Source organism: Canis aureus, chromosome 5 (assembly GCF_053574225.1).
Source record: "Canis aureus isolate CA01 chromosome 5, VMU_Caureus_v.1.0, whole genome shotgun sequence".
NCBI lineage: Eukaryota > Metazoa > Chordata > Mammalia > Carnivora > Canidae > Canis > Canis aureus.
In genome coordinates, this window is record NC_135615.1 from 1,082,794 (window position 1) to 1,095,453 (window position 12,660).

At 37.6% G+C, this 12,660-nt stretch overlaps 1 protein-coding gene across 8 annotated transcripts in view; it reads left to right on the forward strand.

The window, feature by feature from the left end:
• CCDC7 (coiled-coil domain containing 7) overlaps positions 1-12,660 on the forward strand; it is a 383,481-nt gene that overhangs the window by 217,256 nt on the left and 153,565 nt on the right. For all 8 annotated transcript variants that reach the window (XM_077896533.1, XM_077896532.1, XM_077896535.1 and 5 more), the window contains 2 exons: positions 4,114-4,224; positions 7,489-7,596. In XM_077896533.1, coding sequence (XP_077752659.1) covers positions 4,114-4,224; positions 7,489-7,596 — 219 coding nt within the window. The remainder of the gene's footprint in view (positions 1-4,113; positions 4,225-7,488; positions 7,597-12,660) is intronic.

Below are 12,660 nucleotides of genomic sequence, written 5' to 3' on the forward strand. Positions count from 1 at the left end.
GACCCTCAATCTCTTCATTTGAGAGAAGGGCAACCAAACCCATATATCTCTTCTTGAAAGTCTACTCAGATTGTCCAGGTGTAGCTTCCCAATTACCATTTTTAATCACTTCTTCTGCTGGTCCGTATTTGGTATTTTGACAGTAACCACTATTTCATGCCCAGAAATTTATCAGTTAAGATATAAACTGTGTGGTAGACCAATTGACTGGACTTCATGAAGAGGTTTAATTGAGCTTTATATAAGACAATTGTGGCACAAATAAACCTAGAAATCTGAGTCTAAGTTAAAAATATCATCCTCACTCCATCAATGTAGATCTACTAGGGACCACCAGGGTAATTCTTGGGAGCCACTATTGTCTTTACAATAGTGATCCAAATGTATGTTTTGACCAGTGAATTGGGAGCTAAATAGAAAGTTCATGCTCAGAACTTAAAGAGAAAAGTATATGTAAATATACTTATATATATGTAAATAACACATAAGTACTTTCCTGGAAAGCCCCAGTGGTATCCACTAGTACTTCTGGAGATACATTGTCTTGACTGGTGATGTGCCATGTAGGACTCTATGACTTTCACAAATGGTCCAGTTGTATGCCTCAAAAGAGTGTTGTAGACTCACTAGCTCCTCCCAAAGTGCTTCTTCCAGAAATGAATTTTTCTTTATTGTTGACTGTGACAATTTATCAGAGAAAAAAGCTGCCAGTTTTGACTTCGTCAAACTGTAGTAATTTGATTTCATCAAAAGTAGCAATTAAGCTCTTATTGACTTACTGCAATAGTATAAACAAGAATCTAAACAGGAAGAGGCCCTAGCTATATCAAGGTTTCATTTTCTCCACAGAACCAAACCGAGAAAGGGTTAGATGGTAGTGAGGCTTGGGAGAAGATCATCTCATAGCTGAAGGACCCCAAACAAAAGGTTCTTGTCTACTTTTGAACCCAGGAGCCTTACAGATGTTGATGTAGGATGACTAGGAGTATAGAATTCCTAAATACTGAGTTGAAATGAGTAAAATATCTTCAAATTCCACTAGTAAGTTGTTTATTGAGAAGTGCCTGAGAAGTATAGTGTATTGCTTGACTCCTCCCCTTTTCAAAAGGAGGCTTCTAATGGAGGCATCTGGCATTGTGATGCAGAATGCATAAGAGCCTGGCATGGATGGGTCTTAGTCCTTGACCACAACTACCGCCAGAGTCTTAAGTTCACTGGCTATGTATTAAACTTGGTGTAGGGTGGCAAATTCCACCCCCACACCCCCATGAGTATTGACAGGTAGAGACTTTGCAATTGTCTATAATTGGACCTAAAAATGTCAAATATAAGATTTTGGGCTAAAGTTGGACTCCTATATAAACATACATATCTATACACATACACATATTCATACAAACATACACATATATGTACATATATACATACATACACACATGCAGACATATTTAGAATTCATGAGTTCTCATGGACTCTTCAATTTCAGTTCATCCCCTCAGTACTTGTTCTTGTGTTCTTTTACTCCAAATGCATATGACCTTTGTTTTACAGTGTAAACCTGACTCTGAACATCAACACATTTATTCATCTGCTTATCCCTAAAATGTTTCTGAAATTATTTCAGAATTTCTTAGTATATACCACTAAAAAAATAAACCTATTGAAAGATTTTGTAATATGTTTATAGTCTACTCCCTACTCTCTTGTTAAAGAATGAGGATTTGTGTCAAATAATACATTGCTGAATTACTTAGATTAATACTTTTTCTTCAGTAGTTCCATTTCTTTGAGTTTCTTTCCATTTTATTTTTATTTTTTTTTCTTTCCATTTCATACTTGATTTTATTTCAATTTTTGGAATATGTCGAACATGAACCTACTTCTTTTTTTAATAATAAATTTATTTTTTATTGGTGTTCAATTTGCCAACATACAGGATAACACCCAGTGCTCATACCATCAAGTGCCCCCCTCAGTGCCCATCACCCATTCACCCCCACCCCCTGCCCTCCTCCCCTTCCACCATCCCTAGTTCATTTCCCAGAGTTAGGAGTCTTTATGTTCTGTCTCCCTTTCTGATATTTTCTACGCATTTCTTCTCCCTTCCCTTCTATTCCCTTTCACTATTATTTATATTTCCCAAATGAATGAAAACATATAATGTTTGTCCTTCTCCAATTGACTCATTTCACTCAGCATAATACCCTCCAGTTCCATCCACGTTGAAGCAAAAGGCGGGTATTGGAACAAATTATTTTAAGATTTGTGTGGAATCAGAAAAGACCCCGAATAGCCAGGGGAATTTTAAAAAAGACAACCATAGCTGGGGGCATCACAATGCCAGATTTCAGGTTGTACTACAAAGCTGTGGTCATCAAGACAGTGTGGTACTGGCACAAAAACAGACACATAGATCAATGGAACAGAATAGAGAATCCAGAAGTGGACCCTCAGCTTTATGGTCAACTAATATTCGATAAAGGAGGAAAGACTATCCACTGGAAGAAAGTCTCTTCAATAAATGGTGCTGGGAAAATTGGACATCCACATGCAGAAGAATGAAACTAGACCACTCTCTTGCACCATACACAAGATAAATTCAAAATGGATGAAAGATCGAAATGTGAGACAAGATTCCATCAAAATCCTAGAGGAGAACACAGGCAACACCCTTTATGAACTCGGCCACAGTAACTTCTTGCAAGATACATCCATGAAGGCAAAAGAAACAAAAGCAAAAATGAACTATTGGGACTTCATCAAGATAAGAAGCTTTTGCACAGCAAAGGATACAGTCAACAAAACTCAAAGTCAACCTACAGAATGGGAGAAGATATTTGCAAATGACATATCAGATAAAGGGCTAGTTTCCAAGATCTATAAAGAACTTATTAAACTCAACACCAAAGAAACAAACAATCCAATCATGAAATGGGCAAAAAACATGAACAGAAATCTCACAGAGAAAGACATAGACATGAACCTACTTCTAAAAGTAGAAAATAAGCAAAAAGGTATAGTTACAGATTACCATTCCTTCCCCAGTATTCCTCTCTCATCTTGTAAGTTATCAATTATATTTTTCTTTTCTTTTTTTTAAAGATTTTATTTATTCATGAGAGACACACACAGAGAGAGAAGCAGAGACATAGACAGAGAGAGAAGCAGGCTCCATGCAGGGAGCCCAATGTGGGACTCAATCCTGGGACTCTGGGATCACTCCCTGAGCCAAAGTCAGACACTCAACCACTGAGCCACCCAGGCATCCCCAATTATATTTTTTTCTTAACATACTTCCTGTGTTTTCTGTTTTAAAGCTAAGTATCTATTTTTTTATCTATCTTTTATTTATTTATTTGAGAGAGGGAGGGAGAAAATATGTGTGTATGTGAGGGAGGGGGGAGAAGGATGAGGAAGATGGAGAGAGAGAATCTGAAGCAGACTCCATGCTAGGTGCAGAGCCCAATGGGGGCTTGATCTCACAACCCTGGGATCATGACCTGAGTTGAAATCAAGAATCCAACATTTAACCAACTGAGCCACACAGGCACTTCTATTTTGTTTTCTGTCTTTAAAAAATTTCCCTTCTTTTTAAATTTTAAGGTAGAATGCAGATAATTCCCTTTTGACGTTTCTTTTCCCTCTTATCTCCTAGAAATCCTTCTAGGTCAATTTATAAAGATCTTTATTTACCACATGACTTATGAAAATTTATATCATGCCATAGTTCATAGGATATAACTTATTTTATTCATCGAGTCTTCTATACTTGAACATTTTATGTGGTTTTGAATATTTTGCGGTAGGAAATAATGTTATGGTTATAATGTGCATATATATTTTCACTTTTTATATTAATACGCATTTACCTAAAGTATAAATAATGCAAAATTAGACTAATATAGCATATTTAATGCAAGAAATGTTTATGAATTAAGGAAGTAGCTTCAACACTTATGTCATCTTTTTCATGTCAGGCTTCATATAATAGTAATTTATTTATAACTGTTTATGTGAAAGAAAATGCTGTTATAGATGTTATAACTTTGAAACAGGAATTTCACAATAGATCTATTTTTCTATTTAGTGCTTTAAATGTATCTCTTTACGTAGCTCATAATAACATAACCGATGAAAATCCTGTGCTTGAGCATCAAGAGTCAATGTCAAAAACCCAACTGCAAGTAAAGAAACAAAAAATTGCTAACAGGGAAAGACTCACTAGTAAGTATAATAATTATACATATCAGAAGATTTTTTTGTAGTTCATAAATTTGTATAGAAAATTTACACTTTGATTTAAAATATCCTAATTGGAGAACAAAATCAAAGTATTCATAACTATTGTTGGTTTCTGGATGTATGACCATTTCATATCCATGGATCATGTGCTCAATATCCACTAAAGCCCAATAACAGACTAATAGTATCTTAAGTGGTATATGCCTTTCAGGCAGATGTTGGGTTCAGTAGCTCAACAGTCACCTCTGACTTGTGTCAGTGTTCTTCTGTCATAGACTCAAATTGGTAGAGAAGTTGCTGAGAACTGTAACTCAAAAGTCAAATGTGGATCAAAGGAACAAATCAGAGGGTGGCCCGAGAGGCCTGTTGGAGGAGCTGTAAGCCATTCTATTGGTTAGGACCCACTCAAAGGTAGAAACTTTTTTGGTAATCTAATAAATAGATGCCACTGAGATGCCTGCATGGGTAGTATGAAAGTGCTAGTAACTGAATAGGCCCACTAATTGCTGGGCCTCCCTTGTATTTGTCAGGCTAGAGAGGGAAAAAAGGAATCTTGACCCCATGGAGCTTGAAATGAGACAATGTACCCCTTTTCATTTGGCTCCCAAGTATTTCACTTGGTTATCAGATTCTAGTACCTTGTTTATCTTAATGGCTCAGCTACATTGCTGTATGAAGGTCATTAAAGTACTCAGTCCTTGTTGGGTAGTACTCTTGTCTGGGTCCAGTGGAGAATGTCATCAATATAGTGGAAGGTTAGTATTTGATCTGGAAACAGGGATTTTTTTCCAGGTTATGAGCTTATGGAAGGACATTAAAAGTATATTATAACCCATTCCGCATAAGGTAAACTGATGATCCTAATTACTTGTGTGAACATCAATGCCAGAAAGGGCTTTTGTGATATTAGTTGCTGCATACCTATTTCACTCAGCTTGGACAGTAAACCTCTGTGAAGGTCACAATTCCAAGTGACATCAGCATCTACTTCTGTACTATGGGGTTTAGTTGACAATAATCAATTGAGTCTCTAGGCACCTGAAGCCTTATACACAGACTGAAAGGACTTATGAATAGAGAAAAAAATGTCATGGAGAATTTTTATTTCATTAAGCTCACCAATGAAGGCAAATATTTTTTTGCTCCCCTCAGGTGGTTTTTTTGGGATGGCAAAGATGATAGGCACTGGTCGCCTGGTAGGTTTATAGTTTTCCATATGCCAAACTTAAATGCCCCAAAACACAGCAGCTGTCATTGGGTCTTAGGGATAAAAATGAGTGAGATGTATATAGAAAATACATCTATGCTATAATACATTCATTAATGGAAGCCATAACAATGGGGATTTTTAGTGGTCTGTAGGGATATACCCATAGTTGAGTTTGGATAAGGGTCCATTTTGGTGAGCTTAGACCCAAAGCAATTGAGTATTATCTATTTCCTCCTCATCCTAGTGTTAGTACCTGTAGAGATCACAATCATATGTATACCAATGTCTTAACACTCTTAGAAATGTAATTTTCATCCATCTTTCCCTTTAAAGTATGACCTCAGCATACATCCTCACGTCATGTTTTGGGGTATAGGGACCTTGAACCAACTCTAATTCTATTTTGTTTTGAAAGTTGAAAGACTGAGTAAAAGTAGGGGGTGGGAGGCAGGGAGGTTTCCTGTTATCTCAAGATTCACTGAGAAGTTCAGAAGAAAGAACACTTGTGTTAATCATGGATATCATTACCATTTGGCTTCTAGTGGGGCTACATGTTGGGTAACCTTTGGACCACTATCTAGTCATGAATTCTTGATGGTGAGTCCATTAATATCATCCTTGAGACTCCATTGTCAAGAAACCAGACCCAGAGATTTCCTTGATTGTTCAGAAGTGCGTTCCTGATTAACATTTTTTAGTCACTTCCCTCGTTAGGCAGACATTGTTATCTCATATTAGCTGGGATTTTTTTGAACTGAAGTTTGTCAGTTAAGATCCAGGTTGTCTTGTGAACCAATTGACATAACCTTATAAAGACACTTAATTGAGCTAGAAGCCAGCAAAGGCAGCACAAATGACCCTGTAAACCTAAGTCTAGTTAACAGTCTCATTACCTACCTACTCATTGTTCAACAAAAGGACCACAAGAATGGCTCATTAGGTATCTTGCAGGTGACTATAAAGGTGATCCAAACAACCTTTTTGGTATTAGCAAACTTAATGTGGTTTGGGTGGGCCAAACCTGAGAAAGGAGCTGATGAAGGAGTGTATTTAGTGTTCATGTTATTGCCTCCCCTCCTCCTTTCTTGTCTTCATTGGGCAAGTGGCCACCATGAGTGCACTCTGAATAAGTGGGTCTGTTGTAATGAATCCCCTCACCAAGTTTCACAGGTTACTTCCTTAATGATGAAGGTAAACTACCCCATATTATATGGTGACCTCAACTCAGAATTGCAAAACAATTCTGAAGTTTTTGTATACTTGTTCATTAAAAATGAGTCTCAGAAATTTACTACATCATAGGCTGTTGTTCATCAATGCTAGGGACATTCCAAGCACTAACAATAACTATTCAGTGGAATCCAGCAAGCATGGTCTACAATGACTTTGGAAAAAATTACTTTTTTTCTGATTTGTCATTTTTCATTTTATAAAGATAAATATCCATTTTAAAATTTCCTTTTTTTCTTTCCTAAGAGAATTCACTAGATATCTTCTCTAACAGTTTTTATTCCACTTAACATTATATCCTAGAAATTCTTCCCAATTTGATGGGATCTTTTTTCATTCCCTTTATGGTTGCACATACAGTTGTTTGGACCATACTATATACTATAATCGATATTACCATAGTTTATAGTATATAGTTTATTAAACTAATCTCCTATGTTTGCACTCTTATGTAGTTTTGAGTATTTTGCAATAACAAATATGCTGTAATGAATAATCTTGTGCGTATATATTTTCATTGCTTGGTCTATAATTATGTTTTAACTTAAAGTATTAAGAAAACAAAAGACTAAATTGAAACATTTGAGAACTATGAATATTAACAAAATAATGAAACAGTTTCAATACATATCCATTAAAATTCTTCTCACCATTTTTATATTGGATCTAGAATTATGATAATTTACTTAAAACTTTTTAAAAATGAGAGAAAACATTGCTGTACATTTGTCAATATTTTGGAAGCATGGAATCTCACAATGTATTTGTTTTTCCATTTATTGGACTAAATGCCTCTTTTTATGTAGCTCACAATAAAGTACCTGAAAATGTTGTGACTGAGCCTCAAGATTCAATATCAAACACCCAACTGCAAGTAAAGAAACAAGGAGCTTCTAAAGGGGAAAGAGTCAGTAGTAAGTATAGTAATTACAGATAACTTTGAATAAAACTCATTTGGAAGATCATTTTTCTTTGATTCATGAATATGTATTTGAGCATATAATTTACAGATATCATCCTTGACCCAAAGTGTAAGTACCCTAAGATAACTAGAGAACAAAGCAGAAGAATTCATACTATTTGGTTGGTATTTCTTGTTCCATGGTTATTTAATGGTTATAGAGCAATTACTCAGTATCCCACCAAGGCCTTGTAACTGTCTCTGAAAGAATGTGTACCTTTCATCTGACTCCTAGAGATATAGGTTTAAAAGCCCAAAGGGTTGCTTCTGACCTGTGTCAGTGGCCTTCTGCTGTACCTTGTTTTAGTGAATAATGCTGCTAAGTTCTGTAATTCAAGAGCCGATAAAGATTAGAGGGGCTCTGTGGAAGAGCATCCTGGTGGCCTATTGGAGAGCCTCTGAGGCATCCTCTTGGTCATAACCCCACTGAAAGGAAGTGACCTTTCTACTTACCCTACAGATAGGCACCATACATATCCTACATGGGGAATATGGGAGCATAAGTAACTGAATTGTCCAATCAGTTGCTGAGTTTTCACTTGTTGAAGTAGAGTGGACCAAGTCTGGGCACTCTTCTCTGAAATGAGATATTATGCCCCTTACAGAGCATGCTGAGGAATTTTGTTAGGGTTCCTGGTAACTGTATCTTGCCTGTAATAAACTCCCCACTGAGTTGCTATGTGTGGGTCTTCAGGGCAACCAGTATTTGTTTAGTGGTACCCATGTTGGTCAGTATAATCAATAGAGTAGATGTCTGTTGCTTTCTATGAGAGTGGGACTTTTTCATTTCAACACTTTTGTGTTGATGATAGATATTCAGAGAATTTTCCAGTACTGTAGTACAACAGTGGTGTATGGCAACCCAATCCACAAAATGACATACTGATCATGATCATGTACAATAAAGGGATGCTGAAAAGGACATTCAAAATATTGATTGCCACATCCCAAGTTCCCTCAGGTTTGGACAGACTGTAACACTGTCACAATGTCAAATACCATAGGTGTAAGGACTGTACTACAACATTAAGCTGCGTAGATCAGTTGAGTGTCTATACACCTGAAATTGTGAGCACGGATTGACTGAATTACTTAATAGGTAAATAGTCTCATGGAGAACTTTCAATTCATTCAGCCAAGTAATTAGGGCAGCTATACATTTTTCCCCCCAGGCAAGTGTTTTGGGAAACAAAAATGCTAGACACTGGTAATTGGATAGGTTCAGTCTTCCACATGTCAACATAAATGGAATTAACTGAAGAAATTCCTATCAGGGCTGAGGAATTAGTACAAGTGGAGGTTCACACTGACAACTCATCTATGCTAATAATATAATAATATATATATACTAATGGGGCTATAACAATGGAAGTTGGCAGTGATCTAAAGGGAAATATCTACACAGTTGGATCTGGGTAAGGGTCACATTGGTAATGGCCTCGGACCTAATGAGATCCCTATCCAGATCCCTTACCCTTACCCAATGAACATTATGTATTTTCCCCTCCTCTTCATATCAGGAGTTGTGAAGATCACAGTCATATAGCACTAAATCCAAAGGCCCAAGAAACACAATTCTTTCCCACCTCCCCATTAAATTCTGACCAAAGTAAAGGTCTCTATCTTTCTACTGAGGACCCCCTTGTGAAACTCTAATTTGATCCAGCAGGTGTCTTGGCCAATGAATCAGTCTAAAGAGAAGAAATTTTGTTCCCCCCTCAGAACTTAAAAGCTTATGTAAACAACAAAACATGCTCTCCTAGAGTACCCCACATGGTTTGCTAGCACCATCCAAAACATACTGGTCTGACCGCCTATGTGTCTCAGGTAGCTCTCAGGTTCTTGGCAATGATCTTGTAGCACCCCACTACCCCACCCCAGAATGTCCCACAGATTCACTAGCATATTCCAAAGTATGCCTTCCATAAAGGTATTGGACTTAATTTACTCTGCTTGCTGCTCGGTTTGTCAGAGATGCCAGTTTTTGAGTTGGTCAATTAAAATAACAAGCCAAAATGAAAGTAATAATTAAGCCTTAATTCACTTAATGCAATGGTATAATCAAGAATCTAAACAGGAAATGACCTAACTACACCAATGTTCCATTTTTCCTCTTGGAGCAGCAGTGGATGAGGGTTAGATGTATCAGTGCAAACTGGCATGAGATATAGGGGAGGATCATCTCACAGCTGAAGGATCCCCGAAGAAAAGTTTCCTGCTATTTTATGGACCCTATGTTCTTGGGAGGTAGTGGTGGCAGGGCTAGGATTAGAAAAGTCCTGACTACTAAAGTAAAACATAAAATTTCTTCAAGTGCCCAGCAGGGAGGTGGGCTAGGCAGATGCAGTGCCTAACAATACTTCAGTGAAGGCCCTCCTCCCTGCCACTATAAGGAAGCCTCCAACTGAAAGCAACTGGAGTAAGAATGTGCTATGGGCAAGAGCTTCAGGGAAGAGGGTGTTGAGACTATGATTGGTTGTGTATCAAGTCTTTGTGGGTTGGAAGCTTCTTTCCCCCATGCTAAGTACCAGGTAATGCCTTTATAATTGTCTATGTTTGTGTCTGAAACATCATACATAAGATCTCACCTAGAGTCAGGTTCCTTAGATATATTCACATACATGTACACATTCATAACACTTCTATGCCTACATATGTATACATGTGCATGTAAACATGCATAGACATATGTAGAATTCATAGTAAATCTTGGAATCCTTCAATACTAGTCTATCCCCTCAGGGCCTTATCTTGCCTTCATTTCATATGTGTGTCCTTTCTTCCACTGTGTAAATCTTGACCCTGAATAACATAATACATTTCCCATTTGCTTCATTTTATTATGCTTCCAAAATTGTTTTGGAATTGCTTAGCAAATGGAAAAATAAGCCTACCGAGGCTCAGGTCATCCCAGAGTCCTGGGATCGAGCCTGGCGTGGAGCCCCCTGCTTGGCAGGGAGCCCTCTGTCCACTCCTTCTCTCCCTGCTTGTTCTCTCTCTCTCAAAAAATAAATCAAATCTTTTAAGAAAAGAAAAATAAGCCTACTAAAAATATTCTGTCATGTGTTTACACATGTCATGTGTTTATACTCTCTCCTCCATGCTCTTATTTGTGAATGAGGTTCCATGTCAAATATTATATTGATGAGTTGTTTGCATTAATGCTTTTTTCTTTATTATTTAGTAAGTTTATTTCCTTTTTTTAATTTAAATTCAATTAGCCAACATATAGTACATCATTAGTCTCAGATGCAGTGTTCAACAATTTATCAGTTGCATATAACACCCAGTGCTCATCACATCATGTGCCTCCTTAATGTCCATTACCCAATTATTTCATCCCTTCACCTACCTCCCCTCCAGCAACCCTCAGTTTATTTCTTATAGTTAGGAGTCTTTCAGGATCCCTGGGTGGTACAGCGGTTTAGCGCCTGCCTTTGGCCCAGGGCGCAATCCTGGAGGCCCGGGATCGAATCCCACATTGGGCTCTCGGTGCATGGAGCCTGCTTTTCCCTCTGCCTATGTCTCTGCCTCTCTCTCTCTCTCTCTCTCTCTGTGACTATCATAAATAAAATTTTAAAAAATTTTTAAAAAAGAGTCTTTCATGGTTTTTCTCCTGGTCTGATGACTTCCCATTCAGTTTTTTCTCCCTTCCCTTTATGATCCTCTATGCTGTTTCCTATATTCCACATAGAATTGAAACCATGTGATAATTGTGTTTCTCTGATTGACTTATTTCAGTCAGCATAATGCCCGTTAGTTCCATCCATGCTGATGTAAATGGTAAATATTCATCCTTTTTGATGGCTGAGTAATATTCCATCATGTGTGTGTACACACACATACAGATATATACAAGATATATATCAAATCTTTATCCATTCATCTGATAATGGACATCTCGACTCTTTCCACAGCTTGGCTGTGTGGCCATTGCTCCTATGAACATTGGGGTGCAGGTGCCCCTTTGGATCACTACTTTTGTAGTATATTCTTTGGGGTAAATAACTAGTAGTGCAATTCCTGAGTCATAGGGTAACTATATTTTTAACTTCTCGAGGAACCTCCATACTGTTCTCCAGAGTGGCTGCACCAGTTTGCACTTCCACCAACAGTGCACAATGGTTCCCCTCTCCCACATCCTTGCCAATATCTGTCATTTCCTGACTTGTTAATTAGCCATTTTGACTGGTGTAAGGTGGTATCCTTTTTAAAAAAAAATTTATTTATTCATAAGAAGCACACAAGAGAGCAGAGACATAGGCAGAGGGAGAAGCAGGACCCCAATGGGGAGCTTGATGCAGGACTCAATACCAGGACCCCAGGATCACACCCTGAGCTGAAGGCAGATGCTCAACCACTGAGCCACCTAGACATCCAGGTATAAGGTGGTACCTTATTGTGGTTTTGATTTACATTTCCCCAATGATGAGCATTTTTTTTCATGTGTCTGTTGGCCAGTTATATGTCTTCTTTAGAGAAATGTCTGTTCATGTCTTTTCTCCATTTCTTCACTGGATTATTTGTTCTTAGAGTGTTGAGTTTCTTCTTTATAGATCTTGGATACTAGCCCTTTATCTGATAAGACATTTGAAAATATCTTCTGCCATTATGTAGGTTGCCTTTAGTTTTGGTTGGTTGTTCCCTTTGCTGTGCAGAAGCTTTCTATCTTGATGAGGTCCCAATAGTTCATTTTTGCTTTTGTTTCCCTTGCCTTTGGAGACGTGTCTAGCAAGAAGTTGTTGCAGTTGAGGTCAAAGAGGTTGTTGCCTGTGTTCTCCTCTAGAATTTTGATGGATTCCTATCTCACATTTAGGTCTTTTATCCATTATTTTTATCTTTGTGTATGGTATAAGGAAGTGGTCCAGTTTCATTCTTCTACAATGTGGCTGTCCAATTTTCCTAGCACCATTAATTGCGGAGACTGTCCTTTTTCATTGGATATTCTTTCCTGCTTTGTTGAAGATTAGTTAAAACCATAGAGTTAAGGATCCATTTCTGTGTTCTCTATTGTGTT